Here is a 23606-nt window from a genome sequence, read left to right as displayed (position 1 = left end):
CACCAGGGACACATTCAGAGGCTTCTCTTGCCCTCTAGCGGTGTCTTCTGGAACTGCCCCTGAGAAGAACAGCCTGGAGTAAAACGTGAGTCCCACCTGCTGGAGAGCGCAGGTAGTCACCTGGGCTCATCTATCCCCACTTAACACTTCAAGCAACAGGAAGCCAATCCTCCAGCTTGTCTTTCAAGACTTTCTGGCCCTTCATCTCTTAATTGTGTGGTGTTTTAACAAGGGACCCTCGTAGGGTCCTTTTTCATAGAAAGGGAGTCTCATCCCGGGGGCTGCAGCTTTAGGCCGCGTCCCACATCCTGGCTCAAGTGGAAAGGGGGCAGTCAGGGCTCAATTTCAAAGCCACGGCTGGGCAGTGACAATCCCACCAGTGAGGGCTCCTGGCCCTGTCTTCTCCTCCTTCCATGTCTTCAGATATGTTTGCTTGAGTACCCACTAAAAGAAGTTTTCAAGACCATGTTTCCCCTTACATTTTTATTGTCCTCGAAACATTTTTCTTGATAGGTTTGCTCAGCTACAAAGGGATATCACTTCAAGGGTACTGTCTATACTGGCATTTAAAAAAATGAAGGTGTTCTATCACTTACAAATGTATGTGCTGAGCCCAAATACAACAGTGATTTCACATCCTTCAGCTGTTTAAGAGATAGGAACGAGCCCTTTCTGTCCTTGTATTCCCATTCCCCATCAAATTGACCACCCTGAACTAAATAAACCAGACTAGGGGGAAAGGAAAAGGTCCTGGACTGAGGTGCTCCTGGGAAGGGGAGGGGAGCCTGTCAGGTGGTGTAGAGGGCAGGGCAGGCCACAGGCAGAGTGGCAGGGCAGGGAGGCTTGTGGTGGGAGGAGCAAGAATGGGGAATGTGCAGGGCTATTTCCTGTTGTCCCCAATTCCCTTGCCTGCTTTAGGGGCATCTGTCACCCTCCTGCAGTACACGGATGGTGCTGTGAAAGGGAGTGAGGGCATCAGGAAGTGATCCCTGTCTCTGGAAGCCCTTGAGGAAGAAAAGGGCAGCTGTGGGTCTGGAGGCTGCAGCATACAGCCAAGGACCCTGGAGGTCCCGGGGATGGAGGTCCCGGGGAGCTGCAAGGAGCATGGACCCAAGGACTGGGAGCTGGAGGACAACTGAGACCCCGCAGGCCGCCTCGCACGACAATGGCGCAGCGAGCAGGGTCTCCCGTACGACAGGTGGGGTCTCTAGTCCCGCTCCCCACATAAGAACGCAGGATATGGTGAGGCCAAAAAGAAACACCCATGGAGCCATAGGTAGGGGAATCATACCACTATATTCTCGCTGGCGGCTGGGTTGGAGACACAGGAAGCAGGAACCACATGATCCACAACCTGCCGTCGGCTTGCTAGCTCAGCCAACCAACCCCTTGCTAACTGCACTCTGCCGTGCTGACTGCAATCCGTGCTTGCCAGCCACCATCTTCTTGCTAGCCCCCATTTTCTGCTAGCGCAGCCACGGGAGTTATATTAGTGGCCAATGGCTCACTGGTTACAGCTGACGGCCAACTAGCCACAGCTGATGGCCATTCGATCACAGTTGATGGTCATTTACTACCTGAGCCAGCACTTTTCCACGTGAGGCCAAGAGCCTGGAAACTGCATTCCTGGCTCTGTCCCCACAAAGGGGGAAGGTAGAGCCCTGCTGGTTCAGCTCTTTCCGGTGGAGTGGAGGCTGCGAAAGGGGTGGAGCCTTCAAGAGGGGTGGAGGCCCTCACATATTCTCATGGACCTCTGCAGGGCAGCGACCCCCAAGGGCAGCAAGGGAGGAGGGCAACCCTTCAATGTCTGTCTCCCTCAGGGCAGAGACACTGTCCCTTGCCCGTCTGCAGAAGGGGTGAAGAGGGGCTGAAGGAGTCGCTGTGGTCCACGTGGGCCAGGCAGCCAGGATGAGGAGGCTGCAGAGTGACCTTGAGGATCAGGAGACCCCAGTGGAGAAGCCTGGAGCAGGCGCCACCCTGGGAGGGCCCCTTGGAGGGAAGGCCTGCCTGAGATGGGTTGTGCTGGGCTGTCGGCATCCTCAGTAGCAGGTCTGCAGCTCCGGGGGGCTTAGACTTGGGTCTGGGGGAGAACGCCAAGGAAGGATGGGGTGACAACATTCCCCGGTACAGCTGAGTCTGAACCCAGATTGAACTAGAATTCTCCTACTGAGCAGGTTAAGCTGTCTGCCATTCAGGGTTCTGAGTCACAAGGAGCTATTGAAACAAATAAGGCTTTTTCTGTATATTTTTTATACATCAATATAATTCATACCTGCTAGTTATACCGTAACTACCATGCATCCTATGTGGACACGAGTATATGTGAGGTGTGATTATAAGATAGCTTTTTAATTTTTTTTTAAATGACAGGTATCTTCAAAGATACTCAAACATAGAGATGACAAGAGTTATGGACTCGTGTATCAGCTAGGGTTTCAACAAAAGACAGATATTAATCACATTAGGATAATTTGAAGGAGGTTTAAAGTTATGGCTGGGGTGTGGGAACCTCCTAGGAACGGACCAGTCTGCGGGGAGAGTGCCAGGGGTTGTCGCTGCCCTGAGGCCCAGAGCCACGAGGGGAGGAAGTAGCTCCTGGGACCCTGGCAGAGAGTGGGGAAGGGACACCAGGAGGGAGGATAAGTATGTGTCGGAGCTCCTGCTTTCCAGTCCTTTGGGTAGATAGCTGGGAGTGAAATCGCTGGGTGATGTGGTACCACCTTCCCCAGTGGCTGCACCATGTTATACTCCTACTGGCAATGCAGTTCCAACTGTACACAGGATCCCAATTCTCCCCATCATCCTCAGCATGCTATTTTCTGGGTTTGGGGTTTTTGTTTTGTTTTGTTTGATACCATCCTAATGGATGTCAAGTGATATGTAATTGTGGTTGTGATTTGCATTTCCCTCAAAACTAAGGATGTTGTGGTCTTTTCATGTGCTTGTTGGCCATTTGTGTATCTTCTTTGACAAAATGTTTATGCAAATCCTTTGTTCATTTTTGAATTGGGTTGGTTTTGTTATTGTTATTGTTGAGTTGTAGTTCTTTATATATTCTGAATTTTGACCCTTATCAGATATAGGATGTGGAAATACTTTCTCTCCTTCTATGGCTTGGCTGTCTTTTCACTTTCTTGATAGCGTCTTCGATGCACAACTTTTTAATTTTGATGAAGACCAACTTGTCTGTTTTTTTCTTTTGTTGCTTGTGCTTTTAGTGTCGTATAAGAGAAATCATTGCCAAATCCAATGTCATGAAGATCTCTCCTATGTGCTGGCTCCCCTTCCCCAATGATTAAAAGCAGCAATCAGAACCCCAACCCTGAGCTTGGGAGAAGAAGGTCCTTATTGCCCACCCTGGCTCCAACAAGCCACACCAGGAACATGGGCTGCTGTCCCCACACAGCTGACTGCCGTGAGGTCTGGGGGCTGGGGGCTGGGGAATGACAGCCCTACTAAGGGAAAGCTGAAACTGATGAAAATTTACCAACCTCTCCTTCAAGCTCTCTCCTGTGTGCTACAAATGTTCTACTAGACCTGGAGTTCCAAAGTCGTTTATTTAGATAGATGTTCAGTTCAGTTGTTGCTTTGATAGAGGGATGGATTCCTGGAGCCTCCTCTTCCATTTTCCCCTGACATCGCCTTTAAGTAACTAGATTTTTTGACCAGAATAAAACACACTGGACATTTGAGCCCTAATGGAAGTTGCCCCCTTGAAAAAATCAACAGCAGCAGGCGCTCACTGATTCCATTGACGGTGCCACTTCACGAGTGGGCCCTTAGGCACCAATTCCCTTCTCCAGAGCTGCAGCTCTGAGCCCCGTCACTCTGTCCAAGTCAAAGGTCCAATCCCATTCCACGCACAGGCCCGTACACGGGGCACTGCCATTGGTGGCAGCTCAGAACAGACCCCTGGTTCTATGGCCAGTGCCAGGAAAGTGTTTGTTCCTTCTGGAGGTGAGAAGGGGAGAGAAACACTGCTTACCTTCAGAACTAAGTCAGGAAACTATGGCCTGCAGCTAAAATTTTCCTAAAAAAATGAAAACAGTTTCCAAAAGGGCAGTCTGGGGTCTATGATTGAGTTAATGTTTCAGTCAATTATAAGCTCCTACGTCTTTTGTGGACTTGCTTGGGAAACAAACCGTCCCTTTTAACACTGGGGGTTCCACAGGTTTGCAGATTATTAAATGGCTGTCTTTCCATTGTGAATCAGCCTCCCGACATTAAATATCTTCATGCAAAACAAGATAGAGGATCGTTTTTTAACAAATTATTTTTTAATTTTCTGCACTAATATTAATACAGCTGTAAACTCAAGGAATCGTCCAACACTCTGGGGGAACAGTTAATAAGCACCTTCAGTGGTTTCCACAGTTTAAGAATTCACCATTTAAAAAATTTTTAGACTGAATCTAGTAAAATGAATAAAATAGTTATAAAAATTATACAAAATCATGACAAACATTTGATATAGAGGGCTTGATATGGAATGGATGATAAGTATATAAAGAAAGTGAGACTAATTTATGGGTTGGGCTATATAAAGGACCCATGTGTTCCCCAAACTTTGTGATTCTTGGGGATATAGTTGCTTCTCAAAACAAACTCCAATTATTCACCGAAAGGCTCTCTCGCCCTGCAGGTTCCAATGGGCTGTGGCAGTGGGGGTGGGGGACTGAATGACGGAGGTTTGCAGATGACGGGAGGGCTATCTTCCCTGGGAGAACTGGCCAATTCTTCCATGTCCTCAAGTATAAGTGTCCTTTGGAAAATGTACCGTTTTTCTCTTTGGAGTTATTGAGTTTTTCTCATTGCCACCATTAACTCATCTCCTCCACCTTCCTCTTGGGTTCTCCACTCCTGCTCCTGATCAATCTCTTTGTGATACTTTCCACTGAGTCTTCTCTACTTCCTTCCCCCAGTCTTTACTGATTCAAATTATTATGCTCAACTTTCAATCCCAGATTTCTGTTTGAGGACTCAGAGAAGCAGTTGATAAAAATATGACACTAGATACTCATCTGGTCTGGAGATGTTTTCTAAACAAATCCTAGAAACATAAACATGAAACATGACTACGGTCCCTTTAGTCATACCAATGAGCAGTAAAGGGTCTGGATTACCAGTATAAATATTCAATTTAGTCCTCCTGGATTGTGTCTCTGGATGAGAATACAGCCAGCAAGAGCCACTGTGGAGGGAGAAACAAGGCAGGAGCAAGCTCAGAGTTGACTGCAGAGCAGCTCTCATGAGTGGAGGCCAGAGGTGAGGGGCTTTGGGGGTTATCACTGGTACCAGCCCCAGCCTGGGTCTCAGTGGGGTCTCCACGAGGAGGCTGGACAGAGGTGCCAGCAGTGGAGCTGTGCTGCCCAAGACACCAGATGCTGGGATCCAGGTGCTTTGGGCAAAAAGGAATAATTTGGTAATCTTTGGTGTAATTTAAGGCGCATCAAAAGAATCCCCATCCTCAATCACCTGACTCTACACTTTGAAATTCCTACCAGTAGACACAACCTTGACGTAAGCTTTTGGCTACCAAAGGCTGCTGCTGAAATTCCAGTAAGTTACTTGGGAGGGGCTGCTCATTTTCACCCTCCAAATACCCAAATCCCTTGGGAAGGGTGGGTTTTGGTCAAAATCAGGGCATGCTCACCATGATGCGGGCCTTAGGCCGGATGCCAGTGGCACAGAACTTGTGGTAAGAACCCAGGAGTATAAAAAGGAAAGTCAGAGCACCAATAGGAAAGTATAGGAGGGCAAACCTCCTCCTCCACTTACAGCCTTGCTGACATGGCCGGTGTGAGGAGTAGCTGACAGGATGGTGGGTACCTCAGAGTGAGGGTGAGCTCTTAAGGCCACGGGGAAGGGGACAGCTCAGGCCTGAGAAGGTCTGCTCACCATTGGGCCGCTAAGTTAGGAAACGGTTCCAAAGCACTGGGATGAGGTGTATAACTCTCACTGGGGGCCGTATATACTTGTCTGAGGGTGGGGTCAGGGGCTTGTGTCACTTGTGTGGGGGTAGAGACACACCCATTCCAGAATCTTGGGGCATATGTTTTGGGAAACAATGAGGGGAACACTGTCGAGGCTCAAGCTGGTGGCCACTCAGCCACCAGGTCAGACAGTTCTCAGTCTGGACCCTTTCAAGGAGGGTGCTGCTATGAAATACTTAGAGAGAGAACAGCACTCTTCTCATTTCTGCTCGATACAGTCAACTCCCAGTGTGTTGTCAGGGCAACGGCAGGTCCTGCTTCCTGGGGTGGCCAAGCAGAGGTGGGTACAGCCACCATTGTTCACTGAGCAGTAGTTGTGACCTGAAAAAGGCAGAAATCAGCTCAACATCCTGCTAAAAGGATGGCCTCTGTATTCACCCCCTTTTTCAGTTTCTGGGAGGCCAAGCTTTGTGGGGGCTTCTGGGGACAGGGAAGGCTACACCAGGCACTCAGCTAAGCTTATTTCCTGGCTTTTTCCTCATTGCTGGGGATTTTCTAGGAGGGAAAAAACCCTGATTCCTGATTTGGGGGCCCTGCAGATTCACCACCAAAGCTATAAAACAGATCTCAGGGAGGGCTGTCCTGCTCTGATTGTAACATGGGAGCTGGAATTTTAAAGCACAAAGTACCCTTTATCTAGCTTGCCCCCTGGCTTTGCACTTGACTGAGGGAAGGAGGGAAACCAGGAGGGACAATGGTTAGGGGAGGTCTTAGAGAGGCAGCACAGCACAGACTCCGGAGCTGGGCTGCCTAGATGCCCCTCACTCTGCCACTGTGAGTGTGTGACTTTGGGCAAGTGGCTTCAGTTTCCTCATTTGTAAAATGGGCATAATAATAGTACTTCCTTATCAGGTTGCGATGAGGATTACATAAACTAATGAACACAAGGCACTTAGAACGTAAGTGAGAGAATCTATATACTGTACCCGGCTCACAGTAAGCACCACATCCATGCTTGCAATTACTATCGTTATCAATTAGTGTTATTGATGTTAGGCCAAATAATGGACTTCCAAAGCAGCAGACATCCTGACACGCATGTTCCTGTGTGGAACGTAAAGACTGCACATACCCACACCCAGCCTGAGATTCACTACTTTTCTTCACCGTCGTCCACTTCATTCCTTAATGTTTTCTGTTGATTTATGTGGCTCTCCCACAAAATAGTGAAGACCCTTGCTGGAAGGGGCTGTGTCTCACATGTGATCAGGGCTGTGTCTCACATGTGATCAGGGCCCCTAGAGGCTATGCAGGTAGCAGCCAGAGTGTGGACTCTGAGCCCGACAGTAAGAGCGCAGGTGAGTTACCTGGCGGACACTGAGACAGGGCGGTGGTGATTCCATACAGCCGGCTCTGCTTGTGGGGGTGGAAGGTATCCATCTCTTTGTTCACAGCAAGACCTACAGCAACCACAGAATTCCTACAGAGAGAACCAAAGGGCAGAAGGTGAAAAACATCTGATGGCTCCAGCTTTTCTCTACAGAGCAGCCTCTTTCAGTGCTTGGGGTATGAACTGGAGGCTATAAACAGACACACAGGCCTTGCTTCTTAGACACCCTCCCTCCTCCTGGGCTGGGTCAAGCCTGCATTTCTCTGTCTTCTTAGAAAAGGACAAAGTTCAGCTGGTCTCCCCTTCGGCACTAAATTCCATGCTGGAAAATCTGCTTTCTGCACCGATGCCCCCGGTGCAGCCGCCTCCTTGTTTAACCCCGCCTTTTGGCGGGGAGGGGTGGTCAAGAAGGGGCCATGACACACTGTAGTTTTTAAGAACAATAATGAAGTAGGGGCACGGCGTGGGCGTGGAGCCCAGCAGCCAAGGGCCTGGACCAGCTCCTGGGCAAAGAGCAGACATGCTCAGGAAGCCCAAGTTTACAGACTTGAAGCTGCCTAGCCTGCGGCCGCCATAGGATACATGGTGCCCCCCTCGGCTTTACCCTCCTCCTGACAACCAGAAGGCCAAGGCCAAGGGGGCATCTCAGAGGCTGGAAGGTCAAGCTGAGAGTCAGATGGGAAGGGCTTGGCCTCCCAGAGGCAGAGGTGGCAGGGCAGGCCCCGCCCCCGCACTGCAGCAGCTGACGTACGTCTTCCAGTCTGTGTAATACAGATTCTTCCCGAAGCTCGTGACTGCGAAAGGATACTGGAGCCCTTCAAGAACCCTGCGTCTGCTGGGCTGACCAGGCTTCACGCACTCCGCCCGGCTGGTGCCTGTGTGAACGAGAACAAGCTGTTCATTGTCACAGAAGAAATGGCCCTTTTGTGTTAAAGAACAAGAGCAGTGAGGGCAAGGGTGAGAGACACTCGGCATCACAGTGATGAATCCTGGAGAACATGAGACTTGCTCCTCAAAACCGGAAAGTTGTCCCTTCATCTTCTTGCTGCCTCGTTAGTCATCACCCACCTCTGTCGGGCACGCACACCTGCTTCTGCCGGGAGACGTGCGCGGGGCAGAGGCACCACACTTGCTTCACCATTCCTGGAGCAGCTGGGGCCACCTTCCAGCTCTTGCTCACGTCCCTCCTCCCTGAAGTCTCTCCAGACCCCCCTCCCTGAACTCAGAGCCTAAGAATCGCTACACCACACCTCTGGTTTAGCAGCCGTGCACAGACCCCACCAGTGCCCACATCAGGACTAAGTGTGTCATTTCCATTTGACTGTACACAACCTTACCCCTCATCCTCCCGAAGTGCGACATGCAGTCCCAGCACCCCCCACGGCACCTGACAGGGCCTGGACCGGAGCAGGCACTCAACAGAGACTGGACAGATGACTCACCTTCCTCCCTGACTCAGTAGCCTGCCTACAACCCTTGCCCGAGGAATACCCCAAATCTACTAGGGCAGGGGCACACACCAGGGTGGCATTACTTTATCTTCCTTGGCTCCAAGTCCTGCCCAGCCCCTTGGGGACAAGTGGCAGCTAAGTTGTGAATTTCCTAATAGATATCAGGCTCTGGGATCTACACACTTTTTCTTAAATGGCGAGGTAGTAATTATTATAGGCTTTTGTGGGACAAGAGGCAAAATTGAAGACATTATGTAGGCATTTATGTAACCATTTAAAATGTAATGTTTAAAAATATAAAAACCATTTCCTGCTCGACTGGCCCATGGGCTGTATGTAGTTTGCTGATCCCAGACGTAGAAGATTGAGAATTCTCCCCAGACAGTGTCAAACAGAGAAGCAAATATATGCAGCTTTGTTTGTGCAGGAAAGAAAAACAGTTATCCTGTGCCCTCTTCCCGTAACCGATCCTGTTGATGTACAGATTGTGCTAGCTCACAGTGAGTGACAATCATTGTTTGGTTACAAAAAAAGGGGCTGCTCCAACCCCAGGAGCACCTGCATCCACCCAGCAGAGCTGGGATGAGTAGATGTCAAAGGTCAGCCCGTTCGGCAGGCCCAGGTCATCCTGCACCAGGACCCTCCGGTGGGTGCCGTCCATGTAGGAAGTTTCAATTTTGGGGTTATCTCTGTTCCAGTCTGTCCAATAAAGGTTCCTAGAGGAGGGAAAGGAGGGGGAAAGAAGAAGAGAAATAATAAAGATGCATGAGAGAAAGCTTATTTTAAAAACTTAGAACCTCTGATGAAGACATCAGCAGACATGGAAACACAGCATGGCTAAAAGGACCTGGAGACCCTCTGCAAAGACACTGGCATTTGGTTCTTCACTTGAATTTGGTTCTTCTGTTAATAATGAATGCACCTCCCTTAAACATAACTGACATATCTCAATAAAGTTGATAAAAAAGAAAAACAAAACAGAACACCAAAACTTGCATAAACACATGGGAATCCCCCATCTGCTGTCACCACACAGTGGGCACAGTGGACCCAGGGCTGAGGCACAGAAACGGATGCTGGCAGAGGCAGTGGTCAAAGCACATACCATCAGGGAGGTGGCCGAGTGGCCACAGAACAGGGATGTGGCCTCAAAGGGAAGGAATCAAAGTATCAGGGAGCCCAGGGCCTGGTGGGTAAGATGCAGAACTTGGAGTGAGGCAAAAGGAGAGAAAGCACTCGGTTGCTGATGAAACCATCAGAAGGGTTTTCCCAGGTGTACACTGGGTGCATTTGTGTGACCTTGATACTCTTCTGGGGTTGATACAACTCGGGTGTTGATTCACGGTCATCCCACACAGAAATACCCAATTTCTGGGCTGTGAACTTACAAATTCTTTTAGTAAAAGATTTGAAAGTGGATCATGGTATCGAGTCCATGATCACGGGGCTGTAATGAATGTTCTAGCATTTCACTGTGGATATCTATAAGCCACCAACTTAGAACATTCATCCTTATGCATTCATTTCAGGAGAGCGAGGCTGGCGTTAGAGCCTCACTTCTGAGAATACTCAGAAGGGCAGATGCAAGTACAACAGACGCACACACAGATTTACACCCAGATACCCTCTCAAGGAGTCGGTCACGATGCCTCTGGGATTCACCAAATCGGTCTCAAACAGCACCCGGCGCTGGGTGCCATCCAGCTTTGCAACTTCTATTCGATCCAGGCGAGAATCCGTCCAGAAGAGGTTGCGGCCAAGATGGTCAACGGCAATGCCTTCTGGGCTTCCGAGATCTAGAAGCAAACACAGAACACATCTGATTTTTGTAAGCAGGTAAGATTTGGCTTTTCTGATTTCTCAGTGCTGTTTCACATGGCGTTCAACCCTTGCACTTTGAGAAAACAAATAAGAATGTGACATGCCTGTTGTTTATAAGACAAGCAACACTCAAAGTGACAAATTAAGAAATGCCACTTGTTCACTTGGTGGACATCCACCTGTGTACCCACTGGGACCCAGTTCCAGAAGGGTGCCTAAGCTTTGGCCCCACCTGCAAAGAGCCCAGAGCCAATCAAATTCAACTGAGTTCTGGGTTCTTTGGGAGCATGGAGGAGGGACATTGGACTCGGCCTGGGGAGACTGGGGAAGGATTCCTGGGAGAGGTGACATTTGTGAAGCTGGCTCCTGGAGGACCAACGGAGTTTGTCAGGCAAAGGTCCTATACAAGGGTTTTCCAGGTAGTGGGACCAGCACACAGGTATAAAGAAAGACTGGACATGGCGGGAAGTGACCTTGTAAAGCTGGAGACTGCGGGTGGGGGTGGGGGAGTGGCCAGAGATGCAGCTAGCATGCCTGCGTTAATGAGGTGATCCCACAGGCAAAGGGGGCGGGGGGCAGAGGAAGATGTTAAGATGAGGAATGGAACACATAGACTTATTAATTTTGGGGGGGGGGGAAGGTTATTTCAAAGAAATAATAACATGCAGGAAATCATAGCTGTTTTACTCTTATAGACGTATTAGGAATATAAAGAAGGGGTGTCAGTGACGGCAAGTAACCCTCCCAGAAATCTTTACTAGGTTATAAACAACTGATTTTCTAGCCAGGGGTTGCCACAGGGTAAGGTGACTACAGTGTGACCCTTCCGTGCCCACCTAGCTAATCAGAAGTTCAAGACTGCAATGGCTTCCTGACTGAAAATAAAATCCAATTAAAAGTTAAAGCCCTACCAGGGTTTTACTGGTGTCACTCAGGATTCTTTCCCCTTCACTGACTAGAGAACTGAAGGTCATTTATTACTGCTGGAAGGTAAAGAGGCTGCGGGGGAAGGTCTCTCCCCGAGAGGACTGGGGTATGAGGAAATCATCCAACACTGTCTTCTCGTCAATATGTGAGGGAGTCAGACCTCAGTCCCCTCCGGACTGGCCTTCACCAGGCTAGTGGATCCTGGAAATGTCAAAGCCCCCGAAAGGAAGTTTATTAAGAATTAGAAACAGCCCTTGAACAAGATCTTTACTATTCAAACCCAGAGTAGAGATTTATAAAGTATTAAAATATTTCCCACATCCTCAGAGAAGAAGGGACAGTGAGATTGACCTCCAAAGACAAAACCAGAAAAAAACCATTCTGGGGTACATTTGCAATGACCACATCCTGTGTGAGTGACATGAGCTGCTCAGACACACAGAAAAATAGACCGAGGGAAGCCCTGGAAGGGACTCCGCGTTATGTCATCTCCTTACAAACAGCCCTGGTCCTGACTTCAAACCCGAGGGCAACCAACCCTCTTTCCCCAACCAGGAAAATACTTCTGTGCAGGCTACAGAGCCAAAGGAAGGGCCTGGAAACACTATCCCTTACTGCGTGGTCAGGGCAAGTGGCAAAAACAGAAAGGCAATATGTCTAGGACACAGATTCTGATGTGCATTAAAGATATTTCATTAGGACTTTAACTCAAGGAAAGAAAGAGGAGCCCAGTATTCCGACGGGACGAACTAAGCAAGACAAGGAAAAGAAGAGATGCTGCTGCCACGTTCACTCACTAGGGTGTGCCGACCTATTCCATGACCTAAGTGGAAGTTTCTTTCTCTCCCTTTAAATAAATAATAAATAAATAAAAATCCGTTCCCAGTGATTTTCCTTCTACAAGATCACATTCTGGTTTACTTCTGTGTTTTCACAGTGGGCTTCTGCCTGGAATGTTTCTGACTGTGCTTTCAGCTTTCTTGGATGATTATTGGTTCCAGAAGCAACAGGAAACAGCAGACATTACCTGCTCCCTTCTTCCCCTGGGTTTTGAAGTCAAATCACAGATAACAGCAACAACATTTTTAACACAGAGATAAGATGCAGAAAGGCATTTTCAAACTTGTGTTCATTAAATCACATCATGAAAACTAGCGGATGTTATTTAAATTGCACCTTGGCTTCCAGAAAAGGATGCGGTGACTATGTCCAAAGTCTTACATATTTATCTCAACCTCAGCTTAAGTCCTGCAGCATCATCTCTTATGAGGGAGCCACGGAAGGAGAAAAATGCCCCAGGGGCTGTTCCACAGGCACAGGAACCTTCTGGAATATCAACTGTTAGGGAAACCTTAAACTGGAAATTGGAAAAGCTACCTTCAGTCCCAAGTAAAAAGAAATACTAAATGAGGCTCATGTATTTTAAAGATGCAGCTTTGACTTGAGTGTTTTGCAGAGGAAGTAAGATGATTTTACGCAACAAACATCCTGGGCATGAGAATGTCTCTGGATTGAAAATATCTGCAAGTCAGCTGGCGAGTTACTGACTTAGCGTGTAGTATTTGACCTTTTTAGAGCAGGGGAATTTTTACGAGTCCTTGGATTTTTGTTGTAATGCTTTTTAATCTTGAATAAAACACATCCATGTTAAATAGTCTTGACTTATTGAAGGTAGGCATTAAAATAACGCTTACAGTCCTTGGCTTAAATCAGCAGTCGTAAATTAAAGAATTGAGATGAAATGTTGAAGGGGTAGCCTGTGACAAAGTGTCCTGAACTTTACCATCAGTAATGCAACAAAGAGCTGAGGGATGTCTGTAAGAGTTCAGCCTGGTTTGCTGTACTCCTCCGGGGCAGGCCATCTGAGCCTGTGCCGGTGGGGAAAGTAGAGAAGAGGAGACCCCCCCACCCCACCCCCACTAGATGTTACAGGGTGAAGTGACAACCCTTTAACTTGAAAACTGTCTTGGGAATAGACTCAACCATCAGGGACAATATTTGCCAATATGCCTGTGACCCTCCTAACTGTATGATTCATCTGCCTGTTGCCCGTGAGGAAACCCTCACGGGGAGCATGGTGGGCAGACACTCTGAGAATCAATTCTAGGCTCAGCAGCCAGCAGGAGAAATGTATATCTCAACCGGATGGTTGACTTTGGCTTTTATTATCCATTAAAACTGGCTATATAAACTTTCAGGCAAAGGCATGCACTTACCCTGTATTAATTTTATTCTTCTTAGGCTAGCGACAAGTCCTGGCTAAGATGTTTATAATTTGATGAGTCCTTGGAGGGCTCTTCAGAGAAGGCTGGAAAGGGAGGTGTTTGAGGCCGAGGACCCAGCCCCTCTCAAGTCACCATATCCTGGGGGCAAACAAACACTCCAACCCTCAAGAGCCACTTGGGCTGCTAGAAACAAAACCAAAAAGGAAGAATGGTATTTCCTTGCCTACCTTGTCGAATGATGGTGGTTGGCTCTCCACCGTGAAGACTGGCTCTCCCAATGGAAGGCTCACTGATGTCGGTCCAGTAAACCATCTTATCCACACAGTCGAAAGCCAGTCCAACGATGACTTTATCCTGGAAGTGCAGACCAGCAGTGAGAGTGGTCCACCCACGAGCATCTGAGTAACCAGTGATGGTGGGAATCTTTCATGTGCTTACAGGCATTTTGACACCTTTTTTTATGAAGGGTCTTCAAGTCTTTTGTCCATTTAAAAATGTTTATTATTGAGTTGTTAGAGATATTTATATATTTCAGATAAAAATCTATTGTTACATACATATACATACACATATGCATATACATATATGTATGTATGTATGCATATGTGTACATATATTTCCTCTCAGTATGTAGTTTGCTTTTCAATTTTCTTAATGATGTTTTTGAAGAGCAAAGTTTAAAATTTTTATTAAGTCCACTGTATTATTTTTTCTTTTATGGCTAATGCTTTTTAGTATATGTTCTGCCGAAGCAGGCATGGCTAGTGCTTTTTATATATCATCTAAGAAATCTTTGCCTACTGAGATCATTAAAAAATATATGAGACATAAATATTGGCAAGGAAGAGGTAAAACCACTCCATTCTAAGATAATATGATTGTTCATATAGGAAATCCTGGGGAATCTATAAAACTATTATAACTAATAATTGAATCTAGCATGGTTGTAGGATATAAGGTCAATATAAAATCGCATTTCTACTAGCAAAAAACAAAATTTTAAAACAATGTTTATAATAGCATCAAAAACAACGTATAGAAGAATAAATATGTTTAAATGTACAATATTCTACACAATACTGTAAAACATTACAGAATGAAATTAAAGACCCAAATAAATGAAGAAATAAATTAGTTTAATGAACCGTAAAGTTTATTATTGCTAAGATAATCAATTCTCTCCAAATAGAGTTAAAGATTCAATGCCATCTTTACAGAATCCCAGTAGGCTTACAAGAAACTTACAAGCTCATTCTAAAATATATATGGAAATATAAAGTGAGGCTCTGAGAACCATAGAAATGGAGGACAAGCATGGCCTTTTACTGAGAAAATCAGGGTTATCAGCAGACACTTCCCCCTCAAGAGGTCAGATCAAGAAGGACAGATCCTTACCTTACACCATATACAAGAATTAACTCAAAATAAATCAAAAACCTAAATGTAAGAGCTAAAACTGTAAAACTCTTAGAAGAAAATACAGGGGCAAGCCTTATAACATTGGATTTGGCAATACTTTCTTGGATATGACATCAAAAGCAAAAATAAATTGGACTTTATGAAAATTAAAAATGTTTGTGAATAAAAGGACACAATCAACATAGTGAAAAAGCAATGCATGGAAGGGGAGAAAATATTTGCAAATCATATATCTAATCAGGAGGTAGTATCTAGAATATATAAATAACTCCTACAACTGCATAGTAACAGCAAAACAACAACCCAATTACAAATGGACAAAGGATATGAATGGACATTTTCCCAAAGAAGATATACTAATGGTCTACAAGCACATGTACAGATGTTGACATCACTAATCATTAGAGAAACGCAAATCTAAACCACAATGAGATACCATTTCACATCTATTGGGACGGCTACTATTAAAAAACAGAAAATACTAAGTGTTAGCAAGATGGTAGGGAAACTGGAACGCTTGTGTTCTGCCAGTGGGAATGTAAAATCGTGCAGCTGTAAGGAAAACAGGATGGAGATTCCTCAAACAATGAAAACTAGAATTACCATATGATTTAGCAATTCCATATCCGGTTTACATCCAAAAGAAGTAAAAGTAGGGAGTCAGACAATATCTGTACACCCATATTCATAGCAGCATTATTTGTAATAGTCAAAAGGTGGAAGCAACCCAAGTGTCCATTGATGGATGAATGGATTAAAAAAAATGTAGCATATGCGTACAATAGAATATTATTTGGCCTTAAAAAGCAAGGATATTCTGACACTTGCTACAGCATGGATGAACCCTGAGGACATGATGCTGAATGAAATAAGCTGGTCACAAAAGGACAAATTCTGCATGGCGCCAGTTATATGAGGTATCTAGACTAGAGACAGAAAGTAAAAGGGTGGTTGTCAAGGGCTGGGGAGAGCAGGGAAAGGGAGTTAGTGTTTAGTGGATGTAACGTCAGTTTGGGAAGATCAAAAAACTTCCAGAGATGGACAGTGATGATGACAGCACAGCAATGTGCATGTACTTACCACCACTGAACAGTCCACTTAAAAATGGTAAAAACAAACAAACAAACAAGGACATATTTACCCTGTTGTGTCAGCATCCTCCCTCCCACTTCAATTTTCTGCTTTTCATAGCCTCACTTGACATTTAGCCTCTCCCCTTGGTCTTGGGGGAAATGACTTTCACAAGGAACCAACCCATTCCCATTCGCTGACAGTGTGTGCAAAAGGGTACAAGGAAAGAGTGATGGTCACCCCTTGGGGGATTTATGCTTCATGAGGCAGCAGGACAATGCCAAGATCCCTTATGTATTTGTTCAGCAAATAGTTTGAGTGACAAGCACCGTGTTGGGTCTAGGAACACGGCTGTGAAACAAACACTCCAGTTTCTTATCTTGTGGTGCATCTATTCTTGGTGGGAAGATATGCATCTGATGCGGAACATATACACTGACATATAATGGATCCAGGAGTGCTGAGTGCTGTGATGAGATGCAAAACAGGAGGAGACAGAGAGTGGTGGAGGTTGCAAACTGACAGGCAGCTGGGACAGGCTTCTCTGAGAGGTGGTCTGACTATACCTTGCTTGTTTCTCCAGGTCACTGAAGTGTTAGCAAGTGCAATAAGCCAGTACTCACTGGGACATGCAGCAAAGCCTTGGCTTCCGTCTTCTTCATGGTGCTTCCTTCCAGGGGGAGGCGCTCTATCTTCCCGGTCTGGGCAAACAGTAAGTGGCTCCCAGGGGGCAGAGGGAGCACCGCAGGAGGAACTGAGGGTCCATGGTGAATCGGGGGAGCCACTGTGCTCAGACCTGCGTGGCAGGAGATGGCAATGAGCAAGGCCTGCTGAAGCAGGGATGAACACATGCACGCACGCATGCACCTCACGCCAGGTCACATCACCTTCCTGGCGCCACAGATAATGCAGGGCTGAGTGAAGCATTAAAGGTTAAGAGGGGGAAAAGGCTTAGTGCCCTCCTTATTAGAAACAGAAGTGACCTCACTATGTATGGTGCCTGCTTTGGACACAGGCCACAGCAGTGAACCCAAACAACCGCACCGCAGCAACCCTGAAAGCCCTGCCCGCAGGGAGCTGGCGGCAGCGGCAGGCTGTCAAGCTCTGCAATGTACAGGGGAGACGTCGGCGTGAACTTGCCCACGAGCCCTGTCCCAGGGGTGGGAGGTCTCAGACCCACAACAGCAATATGCCCCTGTGGGCTTTTGAGAACACATGATGGTCAACGGCTGATTCTCCCTTAGATTTAGCCTTGCCTCCTACCTGCTGACCTCGAGGCCAGGCACGGCTCCCTGGCTCACCGGACAAGAAATTGCCCCAGGAGGGGACAGGCAGCCTGTGCAGCAGAGTAAGGGGCACGGAACGGGTGTCGGGAAACCTGGGTCCCACAGCCGCAGCTGTTACAGAACCAGCTACAGAAAACTCTGTGGCTGTTTGCTCCTTGCATCCTAAGTGACCTGGTACTTAAAGGGTGCAGGGAACAACTGTGAAGAAGGCAAGTATGCCAGGATGGGAACAGTTCCCCCGCCTGAGTCAGCAAGGCCCAGGATGGGGCCTCGGTTGGTCCCCACCATCTCTGCGATATCCCAGTGCAGAGATTGTGGGAAGCCAGGCTGCCCACGGCAGGGGACTCACCTGGGGGACCCAGAGCGCCCACACTCTCTCTGCTACCGACTGCAGCATGAGTGCAGCAGTGGCCACCGGTTATTTGCACAGACCAGGAAGAGAAGAGAGTAAGAGGAAAGAGAGGGTGAGAAGGGTGACATGGAGAGGAATGGGGTGAATGCCGAGGGAGACAGAGGAGGAGTGCAGAGGGGAGAAAAGAAGCTTGGGGTTCAAGCTAGTGGAGCTCTCAGGATTTAGGGCAGCAGAAAGCACCAGCACGGTCCCCCAGCAATGCTCACCGGTGCTGGGGACTCTGGTCCCCGGGAGCCTTTCTCAGGCTCAAACCCAAGCACACACTACCCCCCAACTTACAGGGAGGCCTCATCCCGGGCCTGGTCCTGGTGCCCTCCAGCTCACGGCCATCTCGGTCCACGCACCAGCAGTAGCCGGTGCTGCCGTGGCACTGGGTGGGCACATAGTACCCATGTTCGTCACACTCAGGGACAAACAGCCCTGGCGGCAGCGGTCGTTGTGAGTCTGCCATCCCTGCTGCCCCAAGGATGTGTTCTCGCTCAAGCTGGCAGCGGGTTTTCTCCACTTCTGTGAGAGAGACAAGCAAGGGGAGACTGTCAGCAGTGTCATTACTGGGGGGGTCACTACCGCGACCCAACTCAGAACCGCGGAGCTGCCTGGTCATCACTGGGTTTTGATTAATTTTTAAAAATTTAAAACATTATTTTACTTAAAGGATTTAATGGTCAAGAAGATTATATTTACTTTTTCTTTCTCTCCTAGGCAATGTTTTTTCAGTTTTTAAAGACTGAGGCAAAACTGATGTGACATAAAATTAACGCTTTTAAAGTGGACAATTCAGTGGCATTTAGCACAGTCACAATGCTGTGTGACCACCCTGTCTATCTACTTCCAGTACATTTTTCTCACCTCCGAGGAAACCCCACACCTACTGAGCAGTAGCTCCCATTCCCCGCTCCTGGCAACTCTAAGTCTGCCTTCTGTGTCTATGGATTTTCATATTCTGGGCATTTCGTGTAAATGGAGTCATACAACATGTGTGTGAGCTTTTGTGCCTGGCTGCTTTCACTCAGCGGAATGTTTTCAAGGGTAATTCAGGTTGGAGCCATATTATCAGTGCTTCGTTCCTTTTCATGGCTGAATAACATTCAGTAGGGCTGTACCATGTTTGTTTATTTGTTCATGAGTTGATGGACAGCACTGAAATTTGTTTTAAATTTAAAAATTGTTTTTAATTTTAAGTTCTTCTTAAATTTGTCCTTTTTATCATTCAAGCTTCTTGATTACCCACATTGAATCAAGGCCCAAGATTCAGGAACTGAAGACACAGGGAAGGCACATGTGTGTGTGTGTTTCTCTTTAATGATGCACTCATGTTTGGCATGAAACATGGCCTCTTAACTACGTAACTCAGATCCCAAAGCAGGAAATACTTCTGTATCTCTGGGGAATTGCTGATAACAAACTATGGCCTGGAGTAAACAACCCCCTGATACGAGGCAGAGCTGTAGCTGGTTCCACGCTAGCGTCCAGCCACCACAAGGACCAGGCCAGCGGTGCCACCACCTCTGGCCACACCAAGCGGTGCCCAGACACCAGCGGGAATATCACAGACTGCCAAGAGCTACACTTAGCCAAACAGAACCATGTCGGGTGCCTCTCTCTTCCACGGCTTTCCATGTACTGTTCATTGTGTGACTCCCCCCTCATTGGGTGAAGGGGGAGTTTAATCCTCCAAACTCAGCGCAGGCATTTCCTCCCTCAGGACCCTCCAGGCTGGGCAGTGCTCCCAGAGTGTGCTGGGCTCCTCCACCCTGTAGCTCTCGGGGCACAGACACTGCCTGATCCTTGCTTGTCTGCCTCCCTGAGCAGATTCTAGCCTCTGAGGGCAGCGAGTGACTGCATCTCCTTCACCTGAACTCAGGAGGCACCTAGTGAGCAGGAATGGAGGATACACGTGGAAAAGCTCCCAGGACCTGCCCTCAGGAGCTCGCGGTCTGGAGGGAAGGCAACAAATGAACAATTACAGTCCAGTGAGCGGGCGTCTTGACAGAGATGCCCCGGATACCACAGACACACAGCAGAGACCCTCTCCATAGGGACCGCAGAGCAAAGGAGCACCTGTGCTAACTTTGACCTTCACTGGAAAATCATGGAAGGGCTCCACCTAGGAAGGGCTCCACCGACTTTTCCTATTAAGGGACAGAGTCTATATTTTTGGCTTTGTGGGACATATGGTCTCTGCCACAACTACTCAACTCTGTAGTTGTGGCATGAAAGCAACCAAGTTTCATACATAAATGAACGAGTGTTCCAATAAAACTTTATTTATAAAAACAGACAGCAGGCCAGAATTGTCCTGTGGGGACTGTAGTTATCCACCCCTGCTCTAGGGCATCATATTTACGTTAGGGGGAGTTCTATGTAACTATGCTAACTCATATATTAACATATGTCAATATATTAGTGTGTTAATATTATATTGTAATAATGGAATATATAACACTATGCTATGTAGTTCATAGAACTTTTTATCTGAAAATGGTTGTAATGCCCAGTTCCACCACTCCTGGCGTTATCTGGGTCTGTGCCCCCTCAGCTACAGAACAGTGGTGGCAGCAGTAACTAACCTCACAGTAATACTTGGAGGAGCGAGTGGCATATAAGGAGACAAACGTGCGCAGGTGAGACCTTAAGTTCTGCACTCATTTGTGACATTAAGTTCTGCACAGGCCTCCACAGTGACACGCAGCGCATGTGTTGCCAATAAATGTTTGAAGTACTTTTTGTCTGTGTTGCTAGTTCTCATGTTTGTGTGCTGAACGTGGTTGCTCCTTGGATTAGCCGTGATTTCTGAGCGTGTCAGTAAAGTGCTGTTGAACTTGTCAAAGGAACACTGGGGATGCTTTCTCTCTTGTCCCAAAGGCTGATATTAAAAACAAAACAAAACAAAAAACATATTTGATGTAGGAAGAGCCAAAGAAAGAAAGAAATAAACCATCTGGTTGAGAATAAAAATGTTGGTTTTTGCTCCCTCTTGGACGTAAAACTTGTTTACTTCCTCAATATCTTACATTTGTACAGGGTTTTAGAGTTTCTACATAAGCTGTCTCCACTCACGTTTCACTGAATTCTCACGATAGTCCTATGCAACAGGCAACTATACTTTGCACGCCAAAATTAGAGAACTGAAATGCAGATTGGTGATGGGGCTCCCAAGCTCAGTAAGTGGCTCAGCTCAGGCTGGAACCAGGGTTTTTGGGTTCCTACCCCACCCCTTACCCCTTTGCACCCACATGCCCAACACCCAGGACGGCTCATGCACACTGAACATGTTACGCCAATGGTGATATACGCACCTTAGTGTAACACACATACCAAACTAATCCATGGCCCACAGACTCGTTTTCTTCCATCAATATTTGTATACGGTGGTGCCTTCCAACTAGCAAAGAGCCTGGTGTCAACCAAATCAAACTTTCAAGAAAGTAGATGTTGCTCCATCGTATGCAGCCAACAAAGCTTTACATTAACGCAATGTTTGGCCAACGTACAAAATCTCAAGTGCTCTAGAATTTACAGTGGAACTTTTAAGTGCTGGATCTTGAACTTTTACAAAGAAATGAAAAACCTCAATTGTGACTCAGGAAGCAGAATTTCAAGTGTGTTTATGGAAAGCTGTCACATCATTGGGTTTCCTGGGATGGCTTCTCAGCCTGGCCCTCAGGCAGTGGGGGCGGCTTGTGGGAGCCCCAGGCCCTTTGGGAACTTTTCCAGTAAGGGCCTGGGGGTGGGGTGGGGTGGGGCCAGTAAAGACACACTTCCTTATACACCTGAAATCTGTGTAATTTTACTAACAATTGTCACCCCAATAAATTAAAAAAAAAAAAAAAGAAAAGAAAAAAAAAAGACACACTTCCTGGCCTTGTTTCTGGTTGATAAAATGGTAACTCTTGCAAGGTTCTTTTTACTCATCTAGTTTTACCTGCTCAGGAGAGAAGCACTCAAGACCCTGATACTTACTTGGAGAACAGCAGGAAGTCTAGGGAGAGTTTTTTCAAGGTTGGGGACAAAAGAGAGGAAAATAAAATAGAGGGAGAAGTCAGGAAAAGAAACCACATTTTCAATCTCTTGATTTGCATCCCACTCCCTTGCCTGATTACATTTCTTTGGGTTAATTTAAACAAATAACGCTTATAGCCTCTGATCTACTCATGAGGGCGGTGCCATGGGTTCAGCTTCTCCCTGCACAGCCCGCCCGGCCAGGTGCCGGCTGCTCAGAGTGGCACTTCCATGACCTCACACTGCCGAGGAGCCAACATGGGAGTGGTGAACGAAGCCTGGGCTCTTCTGGGTCTGAGAATTTCTGGCTCGTGGCCTCATCTCATCAGCTGCTACATGGACACTTATTAGTCCCAGACTGACAAATTTCCAAGAATGGGAATTTACCAGTAAAGGAGATAATGTCAGTCGGATGTGGTCTGTATCCTTATGTTCCTAGGGTACTACTAAGAACCACCTCCCACCTCCAATAATGATGATGATGACAAAGATATCTCTACTTATGAACTTTTTCCAAGTCTCTTCCCAACACTGACCCCCCAGTCCTGACATGACAGGTGAGGAAGGAGAGTGCCCAGAGTGGGGGAAATGAAGTAGCAACTAGAAAAGCGGGGAAGGGGAGGGAAAGCAGAATGTCATGAAACCACAGGAAGAGAAAATGCTCCTCCAGTCTGCGTGCCATCTCATCTCGTGTGAAATGCCTCTTTGGGTTTTCTTTGTCCCTGCCTTCTGGGGCCCCTCCCTGCATCCATCCTCTCCTGACAACCTGCTAGTCATAGGCTTTAAAAATCACTGTATTTGTGATTATTTCTCAGACCAGAAACCCCATGGGCCCTTGAATCATGAATGCATTTGTGCTCTAAGTGTTTGCTTAAACCTGCCGTGAGCAGGTGCCCGGCCAGCAGCACGGGTCAGAGCTGGTAGCAGAGCCCTGGGAGTTCCCAGGCCATATTCAGCATGGGCAGTGTGAGTAGCTGGCAGGGTCTGAACAGAAAGCAGAGAGGAGGGCACTTAAACCGCTTCTACCAAGGGCTCATGTGACCCCAAGGTTGCTAAATCTGCCATGTCCCTCACAGGCACAGCTTTGTAGTTGAGCCAGTGGCTGGGGGTAGCGCTGACGGACTTAAGGCTGGAGGTTTTCAGGCTGTGAGTGGAGGAAGAATGAGATGCTGAGAAGTGCAGGGTATTGGTGATGCTGCTTGACACATGCTCCCTGGGGATCAAGCAACAGGACTTGAAGAAAAAGATGGGATGGAGGAGCTGCCAGGTTCAGAAAGGACGACGCTGCTTTGAAAATGAGGATGGGAGAGCTGCAAGGTGGGGAACAGTTGGTGGGGCCACGGGCCTCACAACCATAGTTCTCAAGCCTCGGGAGCCTGGTTTCAGGGGTCCTCCACAGCCCAACCTCCCCACGGCTGCATAATGGCCTCTCCTCATTATCCCACCCTGTCTCCTGTTCAAATCCTACCCATCCTGCAAGGCCGAATACAAATCCTACTTCTCACACTTCCCTAGCTCTCCAGGATCTTTCACCTGGGTGTCCACTCCCAGTCACACCTACAGGTTCACTAGGAGTGTCCAGAGTTCCTCTTGCCTGCCCAGTTATAGGATGAACTCCTCCAAAGCACAGACCTTACTGTCTACGCACTGAGCACAGGGGCAGGTACAT

The 23606-nt window shown here is 47.4% G+C and overlaps 1 protein-coding gene across 1 annotated transcript in view; it reads right to left on the bottom strand.

The window, feature by feature from the left end:
* Positions 1-4255: 4255 nt before the first annotated feature.
* NID1 (nidogen 1) overlaps positions 4256-23606 on the bottom strand; it is a 71571-nt gene continuing 52220 nt past the window's right edge. The window contains exons 13-20 of the mRNA XM_033099442.1: positions 18215-18442; positions 16861-17033; positions 13975-14101; positions 10399-10570; positions 9333-9490; positions 8075-8198; positions 7301-7413; positions 4256-6314 (exon numbers count right to left, since the gene is read on the bottom strand). Coding sequence (XP_032955333.1) covers positions 6193-6314; positions 7301-7413; positions 8075-8198; positions 9333-9490; positions 10399-10570; positions 13975-14101; positions 16861-17033; positions 18215-18442 — 1217 coding nt within the window. The 3' untranslated portion in view covers positions 4256-6192. The remainder of the gene's footprint in view (positions 6315-7300; positions 7414-8074; positions 8199-9332; positions 9491-10398; positions 10571-13974; positions 14102-16860; positions 17034-18214; positions 18443-23606) is intronic.

The sequence above is a fragment of the Rhinolophus ferrumequinum genome, chromosome 27 (assembly GCF_004115265.2).
Source record: "Rhinolophus ferrumequinum isolate MPI-CBG mRhiFer1 chromosome 27, mRhiFer1_v1.p, whole genome shotgun sequence".
In the NCBI taxonomy this organism is placed as follows: Eukaryota; Metazoa; Chordata; class Mammalia; order Chiroptera; family Rhinolophidae; genus Rhinolophus; species Rhinolophus ferrumequinum.
The sequence above is the reverse complement of the archived record's forward strand: the minus strand, read 5'-3'. Positions and strand labels throughout refer to the sequence as shown.